This window comes from Carcharodon carcharias, chromosome 11 (genome assembly GCF_017639515.1).
Source record: "Carcharodon carcharias isolate sCarCar2 chromosome 11, sCarCar2.pri, whole genome shotgun sequence".
Taxonomy (NCBI): Eukaryota; Metazoa; Chordata; class Chondrichthyes; order Lamniformes; family Lamnidae; genus Carcharodon; species Carcharodon carcharias.
Genome location: NC_054477.1, coordinates 5922336 through 5944389, shown reverse-complemented (window position 1 = coordinate 5944389; position 22054 = coordinate 5922336). Strand labels below are relative to the sequence as shown.

Genomic DNA, 22054 nt, shown 5'->3' with positions numbered 1-22054 from the left:
GGAGTTAGGTATAGCTCTTGGGGCGAAAGGGATCGAAGGATATGGGGAGAAAGCGGGAGCAGGCTATTGAGTTGGATGATCATAATGAATGGTGGAGCAGGCTCGAAGGGCCAAATGGCCTACTCCTGTTCCTAGTTTCTATGTAACTGTGGAGGCATCACAGAATCAGTCCTGTGCTTAGCTGATATCCAATTTCATGCAGTTTTTGCACCAGGAATCTAAGCTGATTTCTCTCCTTCCCCAATCCCTATCCCAGGGATGAGGTGAAGCTACTGCCAGCAGGCTCAAGCTAACTGGGTACAGACTAGGGATCTGACTTGGGTCCTTGTTGGTCAGCGTCGCTTAAGAATGTCACAGCCTTTCACCTGCTTTAGAAACTCACAGCAGATTCCCTGTCAACCACGGCACTGTCCTGTTCACAGCATGCAATACATACCTCTGGAGGAACAGAAGAACATAAGAAATAGGAGTAGACCATGCAGCCCCTCAAGCCTGCTCCGCCATTCAATACAATCATGGCTGATCTTCAATCTCAACTCCACTTTCTAGCTGTTCCCCTTATCCTGATTCCCTGAGAGACCAAAAACCCGTCTATGCCAGCCTTGAATATATTCAATGACGGACCATCCACAACCCTTTGGGATAGAGAATTCCGAAGATTCATAAAGAAATTTCTCCTCATCTCAGTTTGAAATGATTATCTCCCCATCCTGAGACTTTACCCCCATGTTCTAGATTCCCCAGTCGGCGAATCACAGAGTTTTAATACAACAGAAAGAGGCCATTCGGCCCATTATGTCTGCACTGGCTCTTGAAATGAGCATTATGACCTAACGCCATTGCCCTGCCTTTTCCCCATACCCTTGCACATTGTTTCTATTCAAATAATCAACTAATGTCCTCTTGAATGCTTCGATTGAACCTGCCTCCACCACACTTCCAGGTATTGCATTCCAGACCCAAACCACTCGTTGTGTGAAAAAGTTTTTCTCACATCACATTTGCTTCTTTTGCAAATCTGTGCCGAGTCTTTCTTGATCTTTTTACGATTGGGAACAGTTTCTCCCTATCTACTCTGTCCAGCCCCCTCAAGATTTTGAACATCTCTATCAAATCTCCTCTTAGCCTTCACCTCTCCAAGGAAAATAGTACCAACTTCTCCAATCTATCCTCATAGCTGAAATTTCTTATCCCTGGAACTATTCTTGTAAACCTCATCTGCACTCTCTCCAATGTGTTCACATCCTTCCTATGATGTGGTGCCCAGAACTGTACACAATATTCCAGCTGAGTGTCTTATATAAATTCAGCATAACCTCCCTGCCCTTGTACTCTCTGCCCCTATTAATAAAGCCCAGGATATTATATGCTTTATTAACTGTTCTCTCCATCTGTCCTGGCACCTTCAATGATCTATGCACATATACAGCCAGGTCTTTCTGCTCCTGCACCCCCTTCAAAATTCCACCCCTTATTTTATATTGTCAGTCCATGTCCTTCCTACCAAAATGCATCACCTCACACTTCTCCACATTGAACTTCATCTGCCACTTATCTGCCCGCTCCTCCAACTTGTCTATGTCCTCTTGAAGTTCCACACCATCCTCCTCACAATTCACAACACTCCCAAGCTTCATATCATCTGCACATTTTGAAATTGTCGCCTCCACACCAAGATCTAGATCATTAATATATATCAGGAAAAGCAAGCATCCCAGTACCAACCGTTGGGGAACTCTACTACAAACCTTCCACCAGCCCAAAAAATATCCATTGACCATTACTCTCTGCTTCCTATTTTTCAGCTAATTTTGTCTCCACGTTGCTGCTGTCCCTTTTATTCTATGAGCAATAACTTTTCTCACATGTCTGTTGTGTGGCACTGTGTCAAATGCCTTTTGAAAGTCCATGTAGACCACATCAACAGCATTACCCTCATTGACCTTTTCTGTTACCTCTTCAAAATACTCCAGCAAGTTAGTTAAACACAATTTTCCCTTTAGAAATCCATGTTGGCTCTTCCTTATCAACCAATATTTTTCCATGTGACTACTAATTCTATCCTGAATAATCGATTCTAGAATTTTGTCCACCACTGAAGTTAAACTGACTGGTCTGTCATTGCTGGGCTAACCATAACAACCTTTTCTGAACAAGGGCGTAATGTCTGCAATTCTCCAGGCATCTGGCACCACACCCGAGTCTCGGGAAGACAGAAAAATTATCCCAGTGCCCCTGCAATTTCTACTCTCACTTCTTTCAGTACCCTTGGATGCATCTGATCTGGTCCCGGTGCCTTATCAACTTTAAGTACCGACAGTCTATTCAACACTTCCTCTTTGTCATTTCTGAACCCTTCTAGTGACAGAGTTTCCTCTGGGAGAGCAACCTCTGAGTATCTACCCATCTACCTTGTCAAGCCCCTTCAGAATCTTATATGTTTCAATGAGTTCACCTCTCATTCTTAACTCCAGAGATTGACCCAATTTAATTAGCCTCTTGTCCCAGGAACTGATCTAGTGAACCTTTGCAGAACCACTTCCAATGCAAGTATGTTCTTCCTTAAACATGGAGACCAAAACTGAACACAGTATTCCAATGTGGTTTCCTCTACATTGGAGAGACCAAATGCAGACTGGGTGACCTCTTTGGGGAACACCTTCGGTCTGTCCGCAAGCATGACCCAGACCTCCCTGTCGCTTGCCATTTCAACACTCCACCCTGCTCTCAAGCCCACATGTCTGTCCTTGGCTTGCTGCAATGTTCCAGTGAAGCTCAACGCAAACTGGAGAAACAGCACCTCATCTTCCGACTAGGTACTTTACAGTCTTGCAGACTGAATATTGAGTTCAACAACTTTAGATCATGGACTCTCTCCTCCTTCCCCACCCCCTTTCCGATCCTCCTTTTTCATATAATTTATATATATTTTTCTTTTCCCACATATTTCCATTATTTTTAAATGTATTTCCATCCATTGTTTTATCTCTACCTTTTAGCCTATTTCAATTCTCCCACCCCACTAGGGCTATCTGTACCTTGCTCGTCCTGCTTTCTACCCTTAATATCCCCATTAGCACATTCCTTAGATAATATCACCACCGTCAACACCTCTTTGTCCTTTTGTCTACGACATCTTTTGGCAATCTCCATCTATTACTGGCCCTCTATCCAGCTCTACCTGTCCCACCCCCACTTAAACCAGCTCATACTTCACCTCTTTTCTATTTTCCCTTAGTTCTGATGAAGAGTCATACGGACTCGAAACGTTAACTGTGTTCCTCTCCGCAGATGCTGTCAGACCTGCTGAGTTTTACCAGGTATTTTTGTTCTTGTTCTAGATTTCCAGCATCTGCAGTATTTTGCTTTTATCACAGTATTCCAGGTGCAGTCTCACCAAATCCTTGTACAATTGTAGCATGACTTCTTTATTCTTGCACTCTAATTCCCTGGCAATAAAGGAAGTTTACCATTTCCTGTGAAACACTAACTGCAACAAAGTACAAACCAACACTTTATATTCTTATAAAACTTTGCTGCTTGGAAACACCCAGCTTATTTTGGGCATTTTTGTTCATCTACCTTCACCTACCACCCTTTTCCCCATCTAATGTGCCAGATGTTTGCCAGCTGAGGGTGTACAGCCTCTGTCCTCACCCAGTACCAGGTAGCATGTGAGGGTCTGCATCCCAGCGGTGTTCTCATTCTCTATAAAGAAGTGTGAGGTTGAGAAACTGGTAACCCCTAACTTCATGGCAGAGACTGGCAAAGCAGCATTTAAAACAGAACATTTATAAAGAAGGAGCTTACATTTTTATAGCTACCTCAGGAAGTACAGGCAATCACTTCTTAAAGTGTAGCAGTCAATTTACATGCAGCAAGATCGACAAGCAGCACTGAGAGAAATGACGAGAGAATCTGTTTTAGTGATTTTGGTTGAGGAATAAATATTGGCTGGAACATCAGGGAATATTCCTCTGCTTTTTCTGGAATAGTATTCATGGGATCGTTTACATCCACCTGAGAGGGCAGACGAGGCCCATCCTAGCGTTAACGGACAATAGGGAATCTGCAGTGACTTTCTAGAGGGGTAAAAGGCTGTGGTTCTAAGCCACATTGACCAGGAAGGTCCCAGGTAGTTGACAGTGGCTTCATCTCACTTAGGCTTAATGTCTCATCCAAAACATGGTGCTTCCAACAGTGCAACATTAGCACAGAACTGACCCTTCCAACTGTGCAACATTAGCTCAGAACTGACCCCTCCCACAGTGCAGCGTTAGCTCAGTACTGACCCTCTGACAGAGCAGTGTTTGCTCAATACTGACCCTCTGATAGTGCAGCACTCCCTTTGACAGTGCAGCATTAGCTCAGTACTGACCCTTGGACAGTGCAACATCAGCTCAGTGCTCACCCTCTGACAGTGCAAGGTTAGCTCAGTACTGACCCTCTGACAATGCAGCACTCCCTCAGCACTGGCCCTCCGACAGTGCAACAGTCCCTCAGTACTGACCCTCCGACAGTGCAGCACTCCCTCAGTACTGACCCTCCGACAATGCAGCATTAGTTCGGTATTGTCCTCTAATCACGCTCCCTCAGTACTGCCTGTCTGACGCTGCAGTGCCCCCTCAGTTCTGGCAATGCAGTGTTGTGGTGTAATGGTAATGTTTCTGGACTAGTAATCCAGACTCTCAGGTTAATGCTCTGGGAACATGGGTTCAAATCCCACCAAGGCAACTGGTAGATTTTAAATTCTATTAATTAAAAAAACATGGAATGGTGACTATGAAACCATCATCGATTGATGTAAAAACTCATCTGGTTCACTAATGTCCTTTAGGGAAGGAAATATGCTGTCCTTACCTGGTCTGGCCTATATGCTACTCCAGACCCACAGCAATGGGATTGACATTTAACTGCTCTTGAGGGCAATTAGGGATGGGGGAACAAATGCTGGCCTTGCCAGTGATGCCCATATTCCATGAATGAGGAAAAAAAGTACTGTCCCACTGACAGTGCAGCACTCCCTCAGTACTGCATTACAGAGTTTTAGCCTTAATTATGTTCTCTGTCTGGAGTGGGACTTCACTCAGGATTTCCCAGCCAATCAATTTCTTTTGAAACTGCAGTCACTTACATAATAAAACAGGTGAGTCCAAAACCAGAGACCATTAACATAAGGTAGTCATTAATAAATCCAATCAGGAATTCAGGAGAACCTTCTTTACCCAGAGAGTGGTGAGAATCTGGAACCACAGAGAACGGTTGAGGTAAAGAAGAAAGTTACATTTAATGGGAAGCTGGATAACCACATGAAGGAGGAAAGAACAGAAGGATACGGTGATTGGCTGAGATGAAGAGGAGTAGGAGAAGGCTAGTGTAAGGCATAAACATCCAGCCTGGACCAGAACATAAAAGCCCATGGGGGGAAGAGCAAGTGGCAAGTTGGATTCAAAATTGGCTCAGAGGTAGGAAGCAAAGGGTAATGGTCAATGAGTGATTTTGTGACTGGAAGAATGTTTCCAGTGGGGTCCCACAGGGCTCAGGATTGGTTTCCTTGCTTTTCATGACATATATATATGTCAATAACTTGGATCTAAATGTAGGGTACATGATTAAGAACTTTGAAGATAAAGTGAAAATGAGTTGTGTGGTTGATAGTGCTGTAATTTCCATGAAATATATAGATTCTCTAGAGACAGCAGAGTAAGGATTGAAATTTCATGTTGTGGTATTTTCTGTGCATCTGTGTGGAGATCCCATTTATTCAAGATGGTAAAACAGCAACAAGATGCAGTACCAGAGTGTAAGACAACAGGATTTTTGTAGATGGTCAGTTTGTTGAGTGCTGGAAAGAGACAAACAGCTAACAGCTCCTCATCATCCGATATCTGCAACAGAAAATACATCAGCAAAGAAAGAGATCATTAGTAAATCATGGCTTTTTCATGCCTCTGTCTACCTGAATCCACTGATTCTGCCCCATTGATGCCTGAGGCTCAGCTCCAGATATTTACCTTGGATGTGCATGAGGAAAATACCCCGATCTGGAGTTGATGGGATTTTCACCATGTAGTCTTCCCCACCCCACTACTGGGAGACATTGTCATCTCAACCGAGTAGCTCTCTTCCTGGCTTAGATTAGGAAGATTGGGGTAGGGCAACTAAACCTGTGTCATAGAAAGATACAGCATGTATGGCCATTCAGCCCATTGTTCCTGTGCTGTCTCTTTCAATGAGCTGCTCAATTATTCCCATTTCCCCTGCTCTTTCTACACAGCACTCCACATTTTTCCCCTTAAAGTATTTATCCAATTCTCTATTAACTCTGCTTCTACCAGCCTTTCAGGCAACGCATTCTGGATCACAATAAGTGACTATTGTTAGGAAGATATAATAATTTTCATAATGTTATTGGAATTTATTGTAGAGTAATAGTGGGGTCAGTGTCTATGTGTGTGTGTGTGGGACTTAATTGAATTAAAGGCAGCTGGTCTGAAGGCTTTGATGTACCTGAAGATAAGCTAGGTTTTAAATGGTAAGTAGGTAAACATAAGTGTAATGGGAACATTTGCATTTTTAAATAAACTAGACTAGCTTGAATTCAAAAGAGGATGGTGAAATGTTTCACCTAGCCAGGAGAAGTTAAGAAACAGTGTGTTTATTTTTCCCAAAGATTACTGGTAAAATTGGTACTTTGATAGATTTGCATTATTAGAGAGGTAAAAGTCCAAAGACATAGTAAAACAATGGGAATTTGCATTCAAAGGGGAAAATATGTATAAATGAGAGAAGGCTGTGTGCAAGGGCAGGCATTCTAAGATGTAACACAAGTGTGAAAAGCCTCCAGTATCTAAGCCTCAAGCTGCCGTGTACAAGGAACTGAAGCTGAGAAAAACTCACTTTGAATTTGACTGCTCAGGGTATCGTCTGTTACTTTGCCTGGGTCTTTTAAAATCTGTGTGTCTCGCTGTTGCCTTAGCGGAGGTTTAAGGGGTTCAGATTAATTACGGGATTTAGAAGTTATCATAGTAGTAATTTGTAGATCTATGTATATGCTTAAAATCATTTCTTCTATTAATAAAGATTTAATTTATTTTTGTAGGAAACCTATAAGACTTGGTGGCCTTCTTTTTACTGAATTCAAAGCCCCACATCTCAAAATAAGTACAAATTGCAAATAATTGTGGCAGCTGCTTCAAGTTTCCCTCTGGGATTTAGGCAGCTTGGCATTTACCATCCACCTGCCATAAAACTGTGTAAAATAATTTCTCCTCATCTGGTTCCAATTATCTTAAATCTGTGTCCCTCTGGTTACTGATCTTTCTGCCAGTGGAACCAGTTTCTCCCTAGTTACTGTATCAAAACTTTTTATGATTTTGAACAGCTCTATTAAATCTCCCCTTAACCTTCTCTACTCTAAGTAAAGAACAACTCCAGCTTCTCCAGTCTCACCACTAATGTCATTTGCCCCCTGAAAACATACATATATTTCCTCCCACTAGGATGACCTCTATGTCCAATTCTCTCTACCCTCTATGGGTTATCAGCAATTCCTGCATTAATACATTATGTAAATTACTGACTGATTGAAGTGTACTCTAGTGGAACCTAGGAATTACTGGACAAAAGAAGATCTGGGTCTATCTAGTTCACTTTCTACCATCCTGGTAGTCACCTAATGAAACCATTATGGAATTGTTGACTAATCACACCAATGAATCTCAACCAAGACAATGAGATGAGGAACATCCCTGCACAGTGGAGACTTGGGAGGCTCAAAGTCAGGTCCAAAGTCAACTGTTCCCTCTTAGCTCACTCCACTCGCCACATGATACATCTCAAATTACCCAGGTACTGTGTCCAAAAACATTACTTTTTGAAAGAAATCTATCCAATTTAACTGAATCAATTAACTGATTCCACTGTCTCCCCAGGGAGCCTGCTCTATAGACTGATCACTTGCTCACTGAAATATTGTTGTTTCCACAGATTCATTAACAGCAAAAGTTGAGACATTTTCCTGTTGCTTTATAACTGAATTCAAAAAGAGAACAAAGGTGAGACGATATGAAAGTTTTGGGAGTGGAACTCTTTCACATTTGTACTTTTATTTTTAGAAGTAAGTTATTCTTCTTGTCAATTTGGAGGACTAGGAAAATTGAAAATATCTGACTAACACCCTGTTAAATCAGGTCTATCAGGGTGGATGGTGGTAGAGTGGGTAATGTCACTGAACTAATAATCCAGAGGTCCAAGCTAATGTTCTGGAGACAAAGGCTCAAATCCCACCATTGCAGCTGATGGAATTTAAATTCAATTAGTAATTTAGAATTGAAAAGCTAGTCTCAGTAATGGTGACCGTGAAACCATTGTTAATTGTTGTAAAAACCCATTTAGTTCACTAATGTCCTTTAAGGAAGGAAATCTGCCGTCCTTACCTGGTCTGGCCTACATTTGATGCCCGACCCACAGCAATGTGGTTGGCTCTTAACTGCCTTCTGAAATGGTGTGGCAAGCCACTCAGTTTAAGGGCAAATTAGGGATGGGCAACAAATGCTGACCTTGCCAGCGCCGCCCGCATCCCATGAAAGAATTTTTTAGAAGTGCAGTGTATATGAGATATCGGTGTCAATATTCACATCCCATATAAGACAGAGATGAGAAGACTTTTTCTCTCTCAGAGGATGGTTAGTCTGTGGAATTCTCTTCCCCAGGAAGCAGTGGAGGCTGGGTCATTGAATTTATTCAAGGCTGAGTTAGTCAGATTTTTGATAGACAAGGGAGTCAAGGGTTATGGGGCAGACAGGAAAGTGGTGTTGAGACCACAACCCAGATCAGCCATGATCTATTGAAGGCAGAGCAGGCTCAAAGGGCCAAATGGCCTACTCCTGCTCCTAAGTCCTACGTTCTTTTACCAAGGACTCATCACCTTCACTGCTTACACTTGTCTTGGAAAGACTAGGTGGAAGCTTCCCAAAGATCTCCGGTATGCTATAATTTTTATATATTTCATTATATAGGACAAATGTGGGTCACATATTTCACAATCTGTGTGTGTGCAGTTGATACAGCTGCTCTCATTTAGTGTTAAGGTTAGTTGTTACTGTTGTTGTACCTGCTTTTGGCATCTTTTTCTCTTCCAATTATTATTGCAGAAGGAACTTATATTCACACCTGGAATATTGGGCAGATTTTGACAATAGCAGGATTTTACATTCCTGCTGAAGTCAATGGGGATTATAACGGCTCGCCGCATTTTACAGCCCCGTCCCCGCCAAAACAGGGCCATAAAATTCTGCCCATTGTGCAGTTTTGGTCTCCTTATCTGAGGAAGGATATTCTTGCTATCGAGGGAGTGCAGCAAAGGTTTACCTGACTGATTCCTGGGATGGTGGGACTGACATATGAGGAGAGATTGAGTTGGTTAGGATTATATTTGCTGGAGTTCACAAGAATGAGGGGGGATCTCATAGAAACCTATAAAATTCTAACAGGACTAGACAGGGTAGATGCAGGAAGGATGTTCCCGATGGTGGTGGAGTCCAGAACCAGGGGTCACAGTCTGAGGATATGGGGTAGACCATTTAGGACTGAGATGAGGAGAAATTTCTTCACCCAGAGAGTGGTGAGCCTGTGGAATTCGCTACCACAGAAAGTAGTTGAGGCCAAAACATTGTATGTTTTCAAGAAGGAGTTGGATATAGCTCTTGGGGTGAAAGGGATCAAAGGATATGGGGAGAAAATGTCTCTCTCTCTCTGTCTCTCACTGTCTGTCTCTGTCTCTCTCTCTCTGTCTCTCACTGTCTGTCTCTGTCTCTCTCTCTCTGTCTCTCACTGTCTGTCTCTGTCTCTCTCTCTCTGTCTCTCACTGTCCATCTGTGTCTCTCTCTCTCCCTCTCTCTCTCTCTCACTGTCTGTCTCTGTCTCTCTCTCTCAGTCTGTCTCTGTCTCTCTCTCTCTCTCCCTCACACTCTCTCTTGAGCTGGTTAAAGTGTTCTGTCCTTTTTGGTGTGTCAGGGAGCGAGTGTGAGAAATAAGTGTGAGAGTGACTCAGTGTGAGAGTGAGAGTGAGAGTGAGTGAGATTTGGATGATCAGCCATGATCATAATGAATGGCGGAGCAGGCTCGAAGGGCTGAATGGCCTCCTCCTGCTCCTATTTTCTATGTTTCTATATTCAGTAATTGATTATATGTGCCTATCCTTGCAATCGATGATCTCCAACCCATACATACTCAAAAGTGTCACATGGAACTGAAGCACTGCAGCGCGAATCAGAGTAAATCTGGGTTTTAAACAACGTCCAAAATTATTCTATTGCAACTCAGTGCCTCACAACCACCCCCATCACCAGGGATGTAGTGCCAAATTTTGAGGTGCTGGAGCTCCAAGAAAATGTGTTGGCCATATCATTTCTAATATCTACTATTACGTTGTTTTCCTGTGTATTAATCACTGAGTCCTCAGACGTCAGTAAAACTATGATTTTTAAGTGAATAATGTTGGTGCCGGTAGGTATTTTATTTCAAACCATGTAGTATTTTGAATCATTAGTTTTTAGCATAGCTAGAATTTCATTATGCAGAATCACAGAATCTTACTGGCAGTGGAAGAGGCCATTTGGCCCATCATGTTAGCACTGGCTCTCCAAATGAGCATTAGTTTAATTATTTGAAACATTTAATTATTTAATTCAAGCCTATTAAAAACATGAATTACAGAAAACTTTACTTACTTCTGACTGGTATATAGAAGGATCACTGCTTTTCTTGATTTATTTTTATAACATGAGTGTACAGGGCATAATTTCAAAATTTGAAGATGATGCAAGGCCTGGAAGTATTGTGAACTGTGAAGAGGATAGTGACAGACTTCAAGAGGCTATAGACAGGCTGGTGGAATGGGCAGACACATGGCAGATGAAATTTAATGTAGAGAAGTGTGAAGTGATACATTTTGGTCAGCAGGACAAGGAGAGGTGATATAAAGTAAAGGGAAATGCAGGAGCAGAGGGACCTGGGTGTACATGTGCATAAATCATTGAAGGTGGCAGGGCAGGTTGAGAAAGCAGTTAATCAATTGTACTGAATCCTGGGTTTTATAAATAGGGGCACAGAGTACAAAAGCAAGTAAGTTATGAACCTTCATAATACACTGGTTCAGCCTCAGCGGCAAGGGTGTGAAGATTTTAGAAAGGATGCAGAAAAGATTTCTGAGAATGGTTCCAAGGCTGAGAGACTCCAGTTATGTCAATGGATTGGAGAAGCTAAGGCTATTCTCCTTGGAGAAGACAAGGTTGGGAGGAGATTAGTTAGACGTGTTCAAAATTATGAGGGGTCTGGATAGGGTGAATGGGGAGAAACTGTTCCCAATGGCAGAAGGTTGAGAAACCTAAGGTGATTAATGAAAGAACCAGAGGTAACATCAGGAAAAATTCCTTTATGCAACAAATGGTTTGGACCTGGAATGCACTACCTGAGCGTGTGGAGGAGACAGATTCAATTGCGGAATATCTGAACAATTATCTGAAGAAAAAAGATTTTACAGGGCTGCAAGGAAAAGGTGGAGGTGAGGGACTAGTTGAATTGACACAGAGACAATGTGCTGAATAGCCTCCTTCTGTGCTGTAACCATTCTATGATTCTAGGATAGATTCAAGGAACTTGATAAACATATGAGGAAGAAAGAAGCTGAAGGTTACCCTGATAGTGTGATCCAGAGGGTGGGAGGAGGCTTGTGTGGAACATAAACACCAACATAGATGAGATGGGCCAAATGGCCTTTTTCTGTGCTGTAAATTCCATGTAAAGCTGCAAGCAGGGAATACAAATATATACTGCATTTCACATCATTAGGCTAACACAACCAAGGAATTAATGATCAGTAGGCAAACGTGGCAGGGTTGTTTGGGGATGCTTTAGATCCTGGGAATCTTGAGCTTCAAAGACCCTGAAATGCCTGTTTGTGAAAAAGCTGTGTGCAGGGAGTTGTAAGATCTGTATTTTTTTTTACAGTCAGGGAGCTGTACAGGAGGATTACTGCTGTTGTTGCTGCTGCACATTAACTGAGAGATGTTCAGCATCAGCAGCGTGAGGTCCAAGACCCTGGGCCTGGTCTTCCCTCCGCCAACTCTTATCCTCCCCAGGCTCTGGATTCACAGCCACACTGCGAGCTCTGGACATTCTGGTCAACTCTTATTGTCTGGTCTGAACTCAAACTCTAGGAACTCATTGCTTTAGGCCAAAGGACAATGAGTTGCCTTTCCTGCACTGAAGGTTATTGCAGGTCTTTCTGGCTCTGATTATTGTTGATTATCCATCTCTGCTCGTGTTTTCCTCTCCCTCCAGCAGCACCATATCGACACTTCCTAATCAGCCCACACACACAAAAAAATCCCAAACTCCCTCCTATTGGTTGTCACCGGGAATTCTGCCCAATTTTTATTGGCGTAAAGTTACATCACCGCACTCTGTATGGCTGAAGAACTCAGCAAGCTTCCGGGATTCCTCGGGAAGGGGAGAGGAGAGAAGAGCAGGAGCAGCATCAGCAGCAGCACTGGGTGAGGAATCTGAATCTGCTGGCACTGAAACTCCTATGCCAGTGTCTGTAATGAATGTATACTCGCCCTATTGCAGCAATAAGCCAGTGGCGTGTGTACATTCCAATGTTATCCCTGTGCACCTAACTTACATGTTACTGTACAGAGCCATCCTGTCAAAACATACTACCCACTCTTCATTCTGTGTTTGATCTATTGCCCCCATATCTTTAAAAATAATCTTAACGCTCTGTAAACAAGTAAAAAGACAGAAAATTGTGTTTTTGATATTGAAAGTTGTATAATATTGTGATAGTCTAATTGGGCTGCAGTGACTGCTGGTGGACACACAACAGGGAGGTTTTCCGATTAACCTGCTGGGATAGTATCAGGGAGACGGCAGAAAGACGAGAGGTCTCACAATGTTGCCCCTGCTGGTTGTTGAGAAACAAGAGAATTTGTGTTTGGGGCCAGTCAAAACTGACCCTGGACATCAGAGGACATTGCATGCAGAATATTCAATTTTACTGGTTGCTGGGGGAACCTCTTTCTGCTAACCCTCATGCATTGTTTATTTATCAACATTTTTAAAGCAGTTTTCCAATGGCCTGAAGGAAATTTGAGTTTGCTGTTATTTAGGAGTGCGCGAGACAAGAAGACATATTGAGATGATTTCCCTGTAAACCTTTCAAATCTCTGTCTTTTCCCAACTTTATACAAACTCCTAAATGAGGAAATCACACATATCATTCCGTGAAATTCCTCTGCCAAACATTGAGCGGTTTATCATGAGGTGGTTCCATTTACTGTATTCGGACACACATTTGGTATAAAAGTAGTCATGTTCAGGATGTGATTCTGTGATTCACACATACAGTTTTCTGCTCTGAAGTCAGATGTGTTCCTACTGTGACACGAGGTGATGGACCTTCCTTTATCTGGTGTACTTGAGATGAATGGAAAGAAAAATCAAGTGGGGCGTATAATGGATGGCCAATCAGCAAAGGAGAGTTAACAATCAAGCAGTGAATATTAAAGCCTTTAAATGGGAGGTGCTGGAGTGGCGCCCTGGTGTGCTCCGGCAGCACTACACTCCTGCCCATCAGCATTTGATCTGTAACAGCCTGCCGTTGGCAGAATCATGGATCTGACTGTAATTCTCACAATTCCCCGTATGTGTCACCTGGTGTATGAGGGAAAGCTAGAGGTCGAAGGGGGGTGGCGGGGGGGGGGGGGGGGGGGGGTGGTGGGTGGTGAGAAAATGAGTGAGGTGGAATCCCTTACCTTATTTCTTGCAAGGCTGAGGTGTGTCAGCTCTGAGAATGGAGGCAGAAATTCATTCTTCTGTTTCAGAAAACACATTGGTTTTACTTTGGAAGGCTCCAGCAATTCTGCCAAAGTTTCTCGTCTCTGAAACAGAGGGGCAGTCGAGGTAAGGATTACTTTTTATTTAGTCAAAACACCTCCTGAAAAATTAACATATTAGCTTGAACAATAACTAGTTAAACTCAATTCCGTGTTCTAATAGGAGCGCTGAGCTCCAAAGGGGCCAGGGCTGCAACCAGATTCTCAAACCTGTTCTCCATGGCCTGTGCTGGGACGATCAGGTTAATAAGATCATAAAAAAATAACCCCTCACGCACAATGTATATGAGATGTAGACACCAGTGACTTCTTCAGGAATTCGCAAACTGTCGTCTTCACTGCTTGTTTTCCGATCCCTCCGTGGCCTGGCCCCTCCCTACCTCTGTAATCTCTTCCAGTTCCATAACACGCCATGATTTCTGTGCTCCTCCAATGCCGCATTCCTGCTTTTCATCACTTCACCACCATTGGCAGCCCCTAAGCTCTGGAATTCCTTTCCTAAACCACTCCAACTCCCCCTCCCCGCTTTAAGACACTCCTTAAAACCTAGCACTTTCAGGGAGCTTTTCATCTATCCATATACAGATCTCATATGGCCCAGCATCAAATTTTGTTTCATAACACTCCTGCGAAGGAATTTGGGACTTTTTCATGGATTAAATGCACGCTTAGATGCAAGTTTTGTAGTAGTTGGTACTCAGACAGCATTTATGATGCAGAAGGACAATCCAAGGCGCTTCACAGGAATAATCAGACAAAATGGAGGGAGGTATTAGGAAAAAGCTTGGTTAAAGGTTTTTTTTTTTATGACTGTTGCAGCTAGGTTAAACAAACAAGAGTAGAAGAATTGAAAAAGACCTGTTCAAAATGGGATCTGGACAAACAGCAATGTTATAAAAAGCTTAAAGATCAAACCAAGCAGGAGTATGAAATGCTTTGGTGTGAACATAAAAAGCATCTCAACAACATCCTTGAAATGGCAAAAAGAGACCCTGACCAGAGAAAAAATGAGATGTTAATGCACAAAAATGCCATTTTGACTTCGCTAAATCAAAATGAGAATTACCACATTTAAGTTCGGAAAATGAGCTTGAAGATGGAATTACACCTATAGCGAATGAAAAGGACGATTGGGCTGTAAACTTAAATGATTCTTTGCTGCATTAAAGACAGGAATAGGAGGAAAAAGAAGCATAAAAGTTGAGTTATGCTAATACTATGATGTGCAAAGTCTGCTAATCTTATTACATTTATTGACTTTAAGGACGTTTTTGTAATTGTATGATAACATGTCTAATTGTGAAGCAAAAGGGAAAATTTATTTGTAAGGCATGTAATAAGCTATTGTTAAAGGTTTATGAGGTTAAGTTTGTGTGAGGTGAATGTTAGGGCATTGTAAAGAAACCTTCACTGTTGCGAAGCTTTCTTTCCTGCAAAGGGAATGGTGTTAGGAAAGAAAGACTGTTTAAGTAAGTTATATTTGTATTTTGTAGGTGTTAGGAATGAGTTTTAGCTTTAAAGTTTAAAGTTGATTTGTATTTCTGTAGCTGTGTGTTAAGAAAGGTCAAACTAAATTTTAGTTTCACTTTAAAAAGGTGCCTGCATTGCTAATGAGGTTTGTTACAACTGTTGCAGCTAGGTTAAACAAACAAGAGTAGAAGAATTGGGCTGTTACCTAGCAACAGGGGTCCAGAAAGACAGGTCCCTCCAACAGACACACACAGAAAAACTAAAAAAACAGCAGTTTTAAGTTCAGTTTGAAGCCAAGACTTCAGAGAGACTGGACACTGGGAGAGGGAGCTGCAGATTTCCCAAAAGAAACATAGAAACTAGGAGCAGGAGTAGGCCATTCGGCCCTTCAAACCTGCTCCGCCATTCATTATGGTCACGGCTGATCATCCAACTCAATAGCCTGCTCCTGCTTTCTCCCCGTACCCTTTGATCCTTTTCACCCCAAGAGCTATATCTAACTCCTTCTTGAAAGCATACAATGTTTTGGCCTCAACTACTTTCTGCGGTAATGAATTCCACAGGCTCACCACTCTCTGGGTGAAGAAATTTCTCCTCATCTCAGTCCTAAATGGTCTACCCCATATCCTCAGTCTTTGACCCCTGGTTCTGGACTCCCCCCACCATTAGGAACATCCTTCCTGCATCTATTAGAATTTTATAGGTTTCTATGAGATCCCCCTCATTCTTCTGAACTTCAGCGAATATAATCCTAATCGCCTCAATCTCTCCTCATATGTCAGTCCCGCCATCCCAGGAATCAGTCGGGTAAACCTTCGCTGCACTCCCTCTATAGCAAGTACATCCTTCCTCAGATAAGGAGACCAAAACTGCACACAATATTCTAGGCCAGGTCTCACCAAGGCCCTGTACAATTGCAACAAGACATCCCTGTTCCTGTACTCGAATCCTCTCGCTATGAAGGCCAACATAACATTTGCCTTCTTTACTGCCTGCTGCACCTGCATGCTTACCTTCAGCGACTGGTGTACAAGGACACCAAGTCTCGTTGCACATTCCCCTCTCTCAATTTATAGCCATTAAGATAATAATCTGCCTTCCTGTTTTTGGTACCTAAAAGGAGAACCTCACATTTATCCACATTATACCGCATCTGCCATGCATTTGCCCACTCACTCAGCTTGTCCAAATCACACTGAAGCATCTCTGCGTCCTCCTCACAGCTCACCCTCCCACCCAGCTTTGTGTCATCTGCAAATTTGGAGATATTACATTTAATTCCCTCATCTAAATCATTGATATATATTGTGAACCAAAAGGTCCCAAGGCCAAAGGAATCAGACAGAAACAGGGGAAAGTCCCAAAAAGACCTTCTAGACAAAAGGAAAGACAGGAAACAGGAAAAGGTCTTGTTAAGTGAAGTTAAGAGTGAGGGGCAGAGGGAAAGGCTCCAAGCTTCAGATTTAAAGAGACAAAATCTGCAGAAAGCAAATTTAAAATGGAAGCAGCTTGCAAGAAGCAAGAAGGTCCAAAGAGACAGCTGAAGGTCTGTAACTCTTTGCTATGCGCATGTGAAGCAGTGGTATAATGTTGACGGCAGAGTTGGTGAGAGAGAATGTGTGGAAGACAGCTTGAGTGCATGGTGACCCAGGGAAGAGGAACATTGGAAGGAGAGTTCGAAACCCTGGAGGTGAGCCCTTGTGGAAGGCGTCTGAGAGAAAGCGTTGGTTTGGGAGAAAATTCCAAAGTGAGTACTTGGCGAGTGGTGATTGGGAACCCTTGTGTGAAAGATGGAATGTAGTCAGACAGGTGGCTCAGGGTGTGACAAGCATCTGGGGAAATTAATAAGAGATCCATAACATCTGGTTGAGGTGGCATCTGTAACTTGGTTTCAGAGTGTGGTATGTCTGACCTAATGGTTTGCATGGACTGTGTATATCAGAGTATCAGATAGCTTTTGTAACTTATGTCATCCTTATAAATCAGTATATATCTGTAAATGTATAGTTATGGGTGAAGGAGTATTGTAACATAATTCATCTTTTCTTGTTGAATAAATGTTTTATTCTTTGTTAAAAGTTCATTAGCTGACTCCTGTGACTCTGTTCAGTAGCCACTCTTCACGTATCTAAACAAACAAATAAAAGTTAGGATCTATCAAGCTGGGTCCCACCCTGAAGTCAGGCTTGTCCAGGGGTGACCTCTGCTGGGATCATAACAGGTTTAAGTCACCCTGCTTAACGTGTTTCGTTTTAATGCCATTTATTCTTAAGGGCCTGTTTTACTGATTTGCATCACCATTTTTGTTTTTATCTTTTCATCTGCACTTTGCCCTATGCCCTGTGCCCCACATGCTGCACTATGGGCCAGTGACCATCATGTTCTGATGCTGGAGCCGCTACTGCTGTCGTCAGAGGCTGAGGCTATTGGGAGAGAGCGAGGCCCGAGATCCTGGGAGCAGGAGTGCTGGGCAGGGAGCCTGATCCAGAGGCTAGGCCGGGACAATCACCATCACTCAAAGCAGTGCCATGGCGGCTCGGGATGGGAGCTTGCTGATCGCTGATCAGGTGGTGAAGTGTGAGTACCTGAGGGGTGCCAGGAAAGGGAGCAAGCGGGGCTCTGACTCAATCCCTGGCATCCCCCACCACCAGCTCCCCTCTTTCTCAATCCACAGTCCCAAGCTCAGTCTGCAGCCTGGGACAGGGTCTTGGCCCCCTGTAGACTGTCATGAAGAGGTCCAGGGTGGAGGCCCAGGTGCTGCCTCGGACTGGGAGTTGACCAGAACCTCAAATTGTTGAGTAATTTCTCTGGGCTTAGGTAAGGGTGACAGTGCAGCACTCCCTCAGTACTGACCCTCTGACAGTGCAGCACTCCCTCAGTACTGACCCTCTGACAGTGCAGCAACTCCCTCAGTACTGACCCTCTGACAGTGCAGCACTCCCTCAGTACTGACCCTCTGACAGTGCAGCACTCCCTCAGTACTGACCCTTTGAAAGTGCAGCACTCCCTCAGTACTGACCCTCTGACAGTGCAGCACTCCCTCAGTACTGACTCTCTGACAGTGCAGCACTCCCTCAGTACTGACCCTCTGACAGTACAACACTCCCTCAGTACTGACCCTCTGACAGTGCAGCACTCCCTCAGTACTGACCCTGACAGTGCAGCACTCCCTCAGTACTGACCCTGTGACAGTGCAGCACTCCCTCAGTACTGACCCTATGACAGTAGAGCACTCCCTTAGTACTGACCCTGTGACAGTGCAGCGCTCCCTCAGTACTGACCCTGTGACAGTACAGCACTCCCTCAGTACTGACCCTCTGACAGTGCAGCACTCCCTCAGTACTGACTCTCTGACAGTGCAGCACTCCCTCAGTACTGACCCTCTGAGAGTGCAGCACTCCCTCAGTACTGACTCTCTGATAGTGCAGCACTCCCTCAGTACTGATCCTCTGACAGTGCAGCACTCCCTCAGTACTGACCCTCTGACAGTGCAGCACTCTCTCAGTACTGACCCTCTGACAGGGTCAGTCACAAGGGGACATGAGTTCGAGGTGAGGGGCAGGAGGTTTAGGGGGGGATGTGAGGAAAAACGTTTTATACCCAGAGGGTGGTGACGGTCTGGAATGCGCTGCCAGGGAGGGTGGTGGAGGCTGGTTGCCCCACATCCTTTAAAAAGTACCTGAATGAGCACTTGGCACGTCATAACATTCAAGGCTATGGGCCAAGTGCTGTAAATGGGATTAGGTGGGTAGGTCAGGTGTTTCTCACGTGTCGGTGCAGACTTGATGGGCCGGAGGGCCTCTTCTGCACTGTGTGATTCTGTGATTCCATTGATCCCTGTCTTGAACATACTCAATGGCACAATGGTATTGTCGCTGGACTAGTAATCCAGAGACCTAGGGTAATAGTCTTGGGACCTGGGTTCAAACCCGCCATGGAATTTGAATTCGATTTTTAAAAAAATCTGGAATTAAAAGTCTAATGGGCCACCCGGCATTGTCGATTGTTGTAAAAACCAATCTGGTTCACCAATGGGGAAGCTGTCGGCCTTACCTGGTCTCGCCACATGTAACTCCAGACCCACAGCAATGACCCTTGAGTGCTCTCAAACTGCTACAAAGTGACAAAAGAGGAATGAAATTGAATGGGCCATCCAGCATTGACCTAGGTACTGGAAACAACAATGTCAATCTCAGCCCTGTCGACCCTGCAAAGCCCTCCTTACTAACATCTGGGGGCTAGTGTCGAAATTTGGAGAGCTGTCTCACAGGCTAGTCAAGCAACAGCCTAACATAGTCATCCTCATGGAATCATACCTTACAGAAAATGTCCCAGGCACCACCATCACCATCCCTTGGTATGTCCTGAACCACCAGCAGGACAGGCCCAGCAGAGGTGGCGGCACAGTGCTTTACAGTCGGGAGGGAGTTGCCCTGGGAGTCCTCAACATGGACTCCGGACCCCATGAAGTCTAATGGCATCAGGTCAAATATGGGAAAGTAAACCTCCTACTGATTACCATGTACCGCCCTCCCTCAGCTGATGAATCAGTGCTCCTCCATGTTGAACACCATTTGGAGGAAGCACTGAGGGTGGCAAGGGCGCAGAACGTACTTCAATGTCCGCCACCAAGAGTGATTTGGCCACTACTGACCGAGCTGGCTGAGTCCTAAAAGACATGACTGCTAGACTGGGTCTGCAGCAGGTGGTAAGGGAACCAACAAGAGTGAAAAACATACTTGACCACCGCACAGTCGTTCTGGAGATGAAGATTCCTCCATCGTGTTGTGTGGCACTATCACCGTGCTAAATGGGATGGATTTTGAACAGATCTAGCAATTCAAGACTGGGTATCCATGAGGCGCTGTGTGCCATCAGCAACAGCAGAATTATACTCAAACACAATCTGTAACCTCATGGCCCGACATATCCCTCAATCTACCATTACTATCAAGTCAAGGGATCAACCCTGGTTTAACGAAGAGTGCAGGAGGGCATGCCAGGAGCAACACCGGGCATACTTAAAAATGAGATGTCAACCTGGTGAAGCTATAACACAGGACTACTTGTGTGCCAAACAGCATAAGCAGCAAGTGATAGACAGGGCTAAGCGATCCCACAACCAACGGATCAGATCTAAGCTCTGCAGTCCTGTCACATCCAGACATGAATGGTGGTGGACAATTAAACAACTCACTGGAGGAGGAGGATCTACAAATATCCCATCCTCAATGATGGAGGAGCCCAGCATTTCAGTGCAAAAGATAAGGCTGAAGCATTGCTACAATCTTCAGCCAGAAGTGCTGAGTGGATGATCCATCTCGGCCTCCTCCGGAGGTCCCCAGTATCACAAATGCCAGTCTTCAGCCATTTCGATTCACCCCATGTGATATCAAGAAACAGCTGAAGGCACTGGATGCTGCAAAGGCTATGGGCCCTGACAATATTCCAGCAATAGTACTGAAGACTTGTGCTCCAGAACTGGCTGCGCCCCAAGCCAAGCTGTTCCAGTACAGTACCAACACTGGCATCTACCTGGCTGTGTGGAAAATTGTCCAGAAATGTCCTGTACACAAAAAGCAGGACAAATCCAATCCGGCCAATTACCACCCCATCCATCTACTCTCCATCATCAGTAAAGTAACGGAAAGGGTCATCAACAGTGCTATCAAGCAGCACTTGCTTAGCAATAACCTGCTCGCTGATGCCCAGTTTGGATTCCGCCAGGGTCACTCAGCTCCAGACCTCATTACAGCCTGGGTCCAAACATGGACAGACCACCCGAGGTGAAATGAGAGTGACTGCCCTTGACATCAAAACAGCATTTGACAGAGTGTGACATCAAGGAGCCCCAGCAAAACTGGAGTCAATGGGAATCAGGGGGAAAACTCTCCGCTGTCTGGAATCATACCTAGCACAAAGGAAGGTGGTTGTGGTTGTTAGAGGTCAGTCAACCCAGCTCCAGGACATCACTGCAGGAGTTCCTCAGGGTAGTGTCCTAGGTCCAACCATCTTCAGCTGCTTCATCAAGGAACTTCCTTCCATTATAAGGTCAGAAGTGGGGATGTTCACTGATTATTGCACAATGTTCAACACCATTCGCGACTCCTCAAATACTCATGTTCAAATGCAGCAAGACCTGGACAACATCCAGGCTTGGTCTGACAAGTGGCAAGTAACATTGCGCCACACAAACGCTAGGCAATGACCATCTCCAACAAGAGCGAACCAACCATCGCTCCTTGATGTTCAATGGCATTACCATCAATGAATCCCCCACTGTCAACATCCTGGGGTTACCATTGACCAGAAGCTGAACTGGACTAGCTATTTTAATACTGTGGCTACAAGAGCATGTCAGAGGCTAGGAATCGTGCAATGAGTAACTCACCTCCTGACTCCCCAAAGCCTGTCCTCCATCTAAAGGGCACGAGTCAGTCACTTGCCTGGATGAGTGCAGCTCCCACAATACTCAAGAAACTTAATACCGTCCAGGACAAAGCAGCATGCTTGACTGGCACCACACCCACAAACATTCACTCCCTCCACCACCAACACACAGTAGCAGCAGTGTGCACCATCTACAAGATGCATTGCAGGAATTCACCAAGGCTCCTTCGACAGCATCTTCCAAACCCGTGACCACTACTATCTAGAAGGACAAGGGCAGCAGATACATGGGA

The 22054-nt window shown here is 44.3% G+C and overlaps 1 protein-coding gene across 2 annotated transcripts in view; it reads right to left on the bottom strand.

Moving 5' to 3' along the window:
• Positions 1-22054, bottom strand: part of LOC121284450 (X-ray radiation resistance-associated protein 1-like) — a 46904-nt gene that overhangs the window by 14502 nt on the left and 10348 nt on the right. Inside the window, exons 1-3 of one of the 2 annotated variants that reach the window (XM_041199921.1) lie at positions 14180-14262; positions 13821-13946; positions 5798-5888 (exon numbers count right to left, since the gene is read on the bottom strand). In XM_041199921.1, coding sequence (XP_041055855.1) covers positions 5798-5888; positions 13821-13898 — 169 coding nt within the window. In that variant the 5' untranslated portion in view covers positions 13899-13946; positions 14180-14262. Of the gene's footprint in view, positions 1-5797; positions 5889-13820; positions 13947-14179; positions 14263-22054 lie in introns of those variants that run through there. The other variant, XM_041199920.1, reaches the window with a different exon arrangement.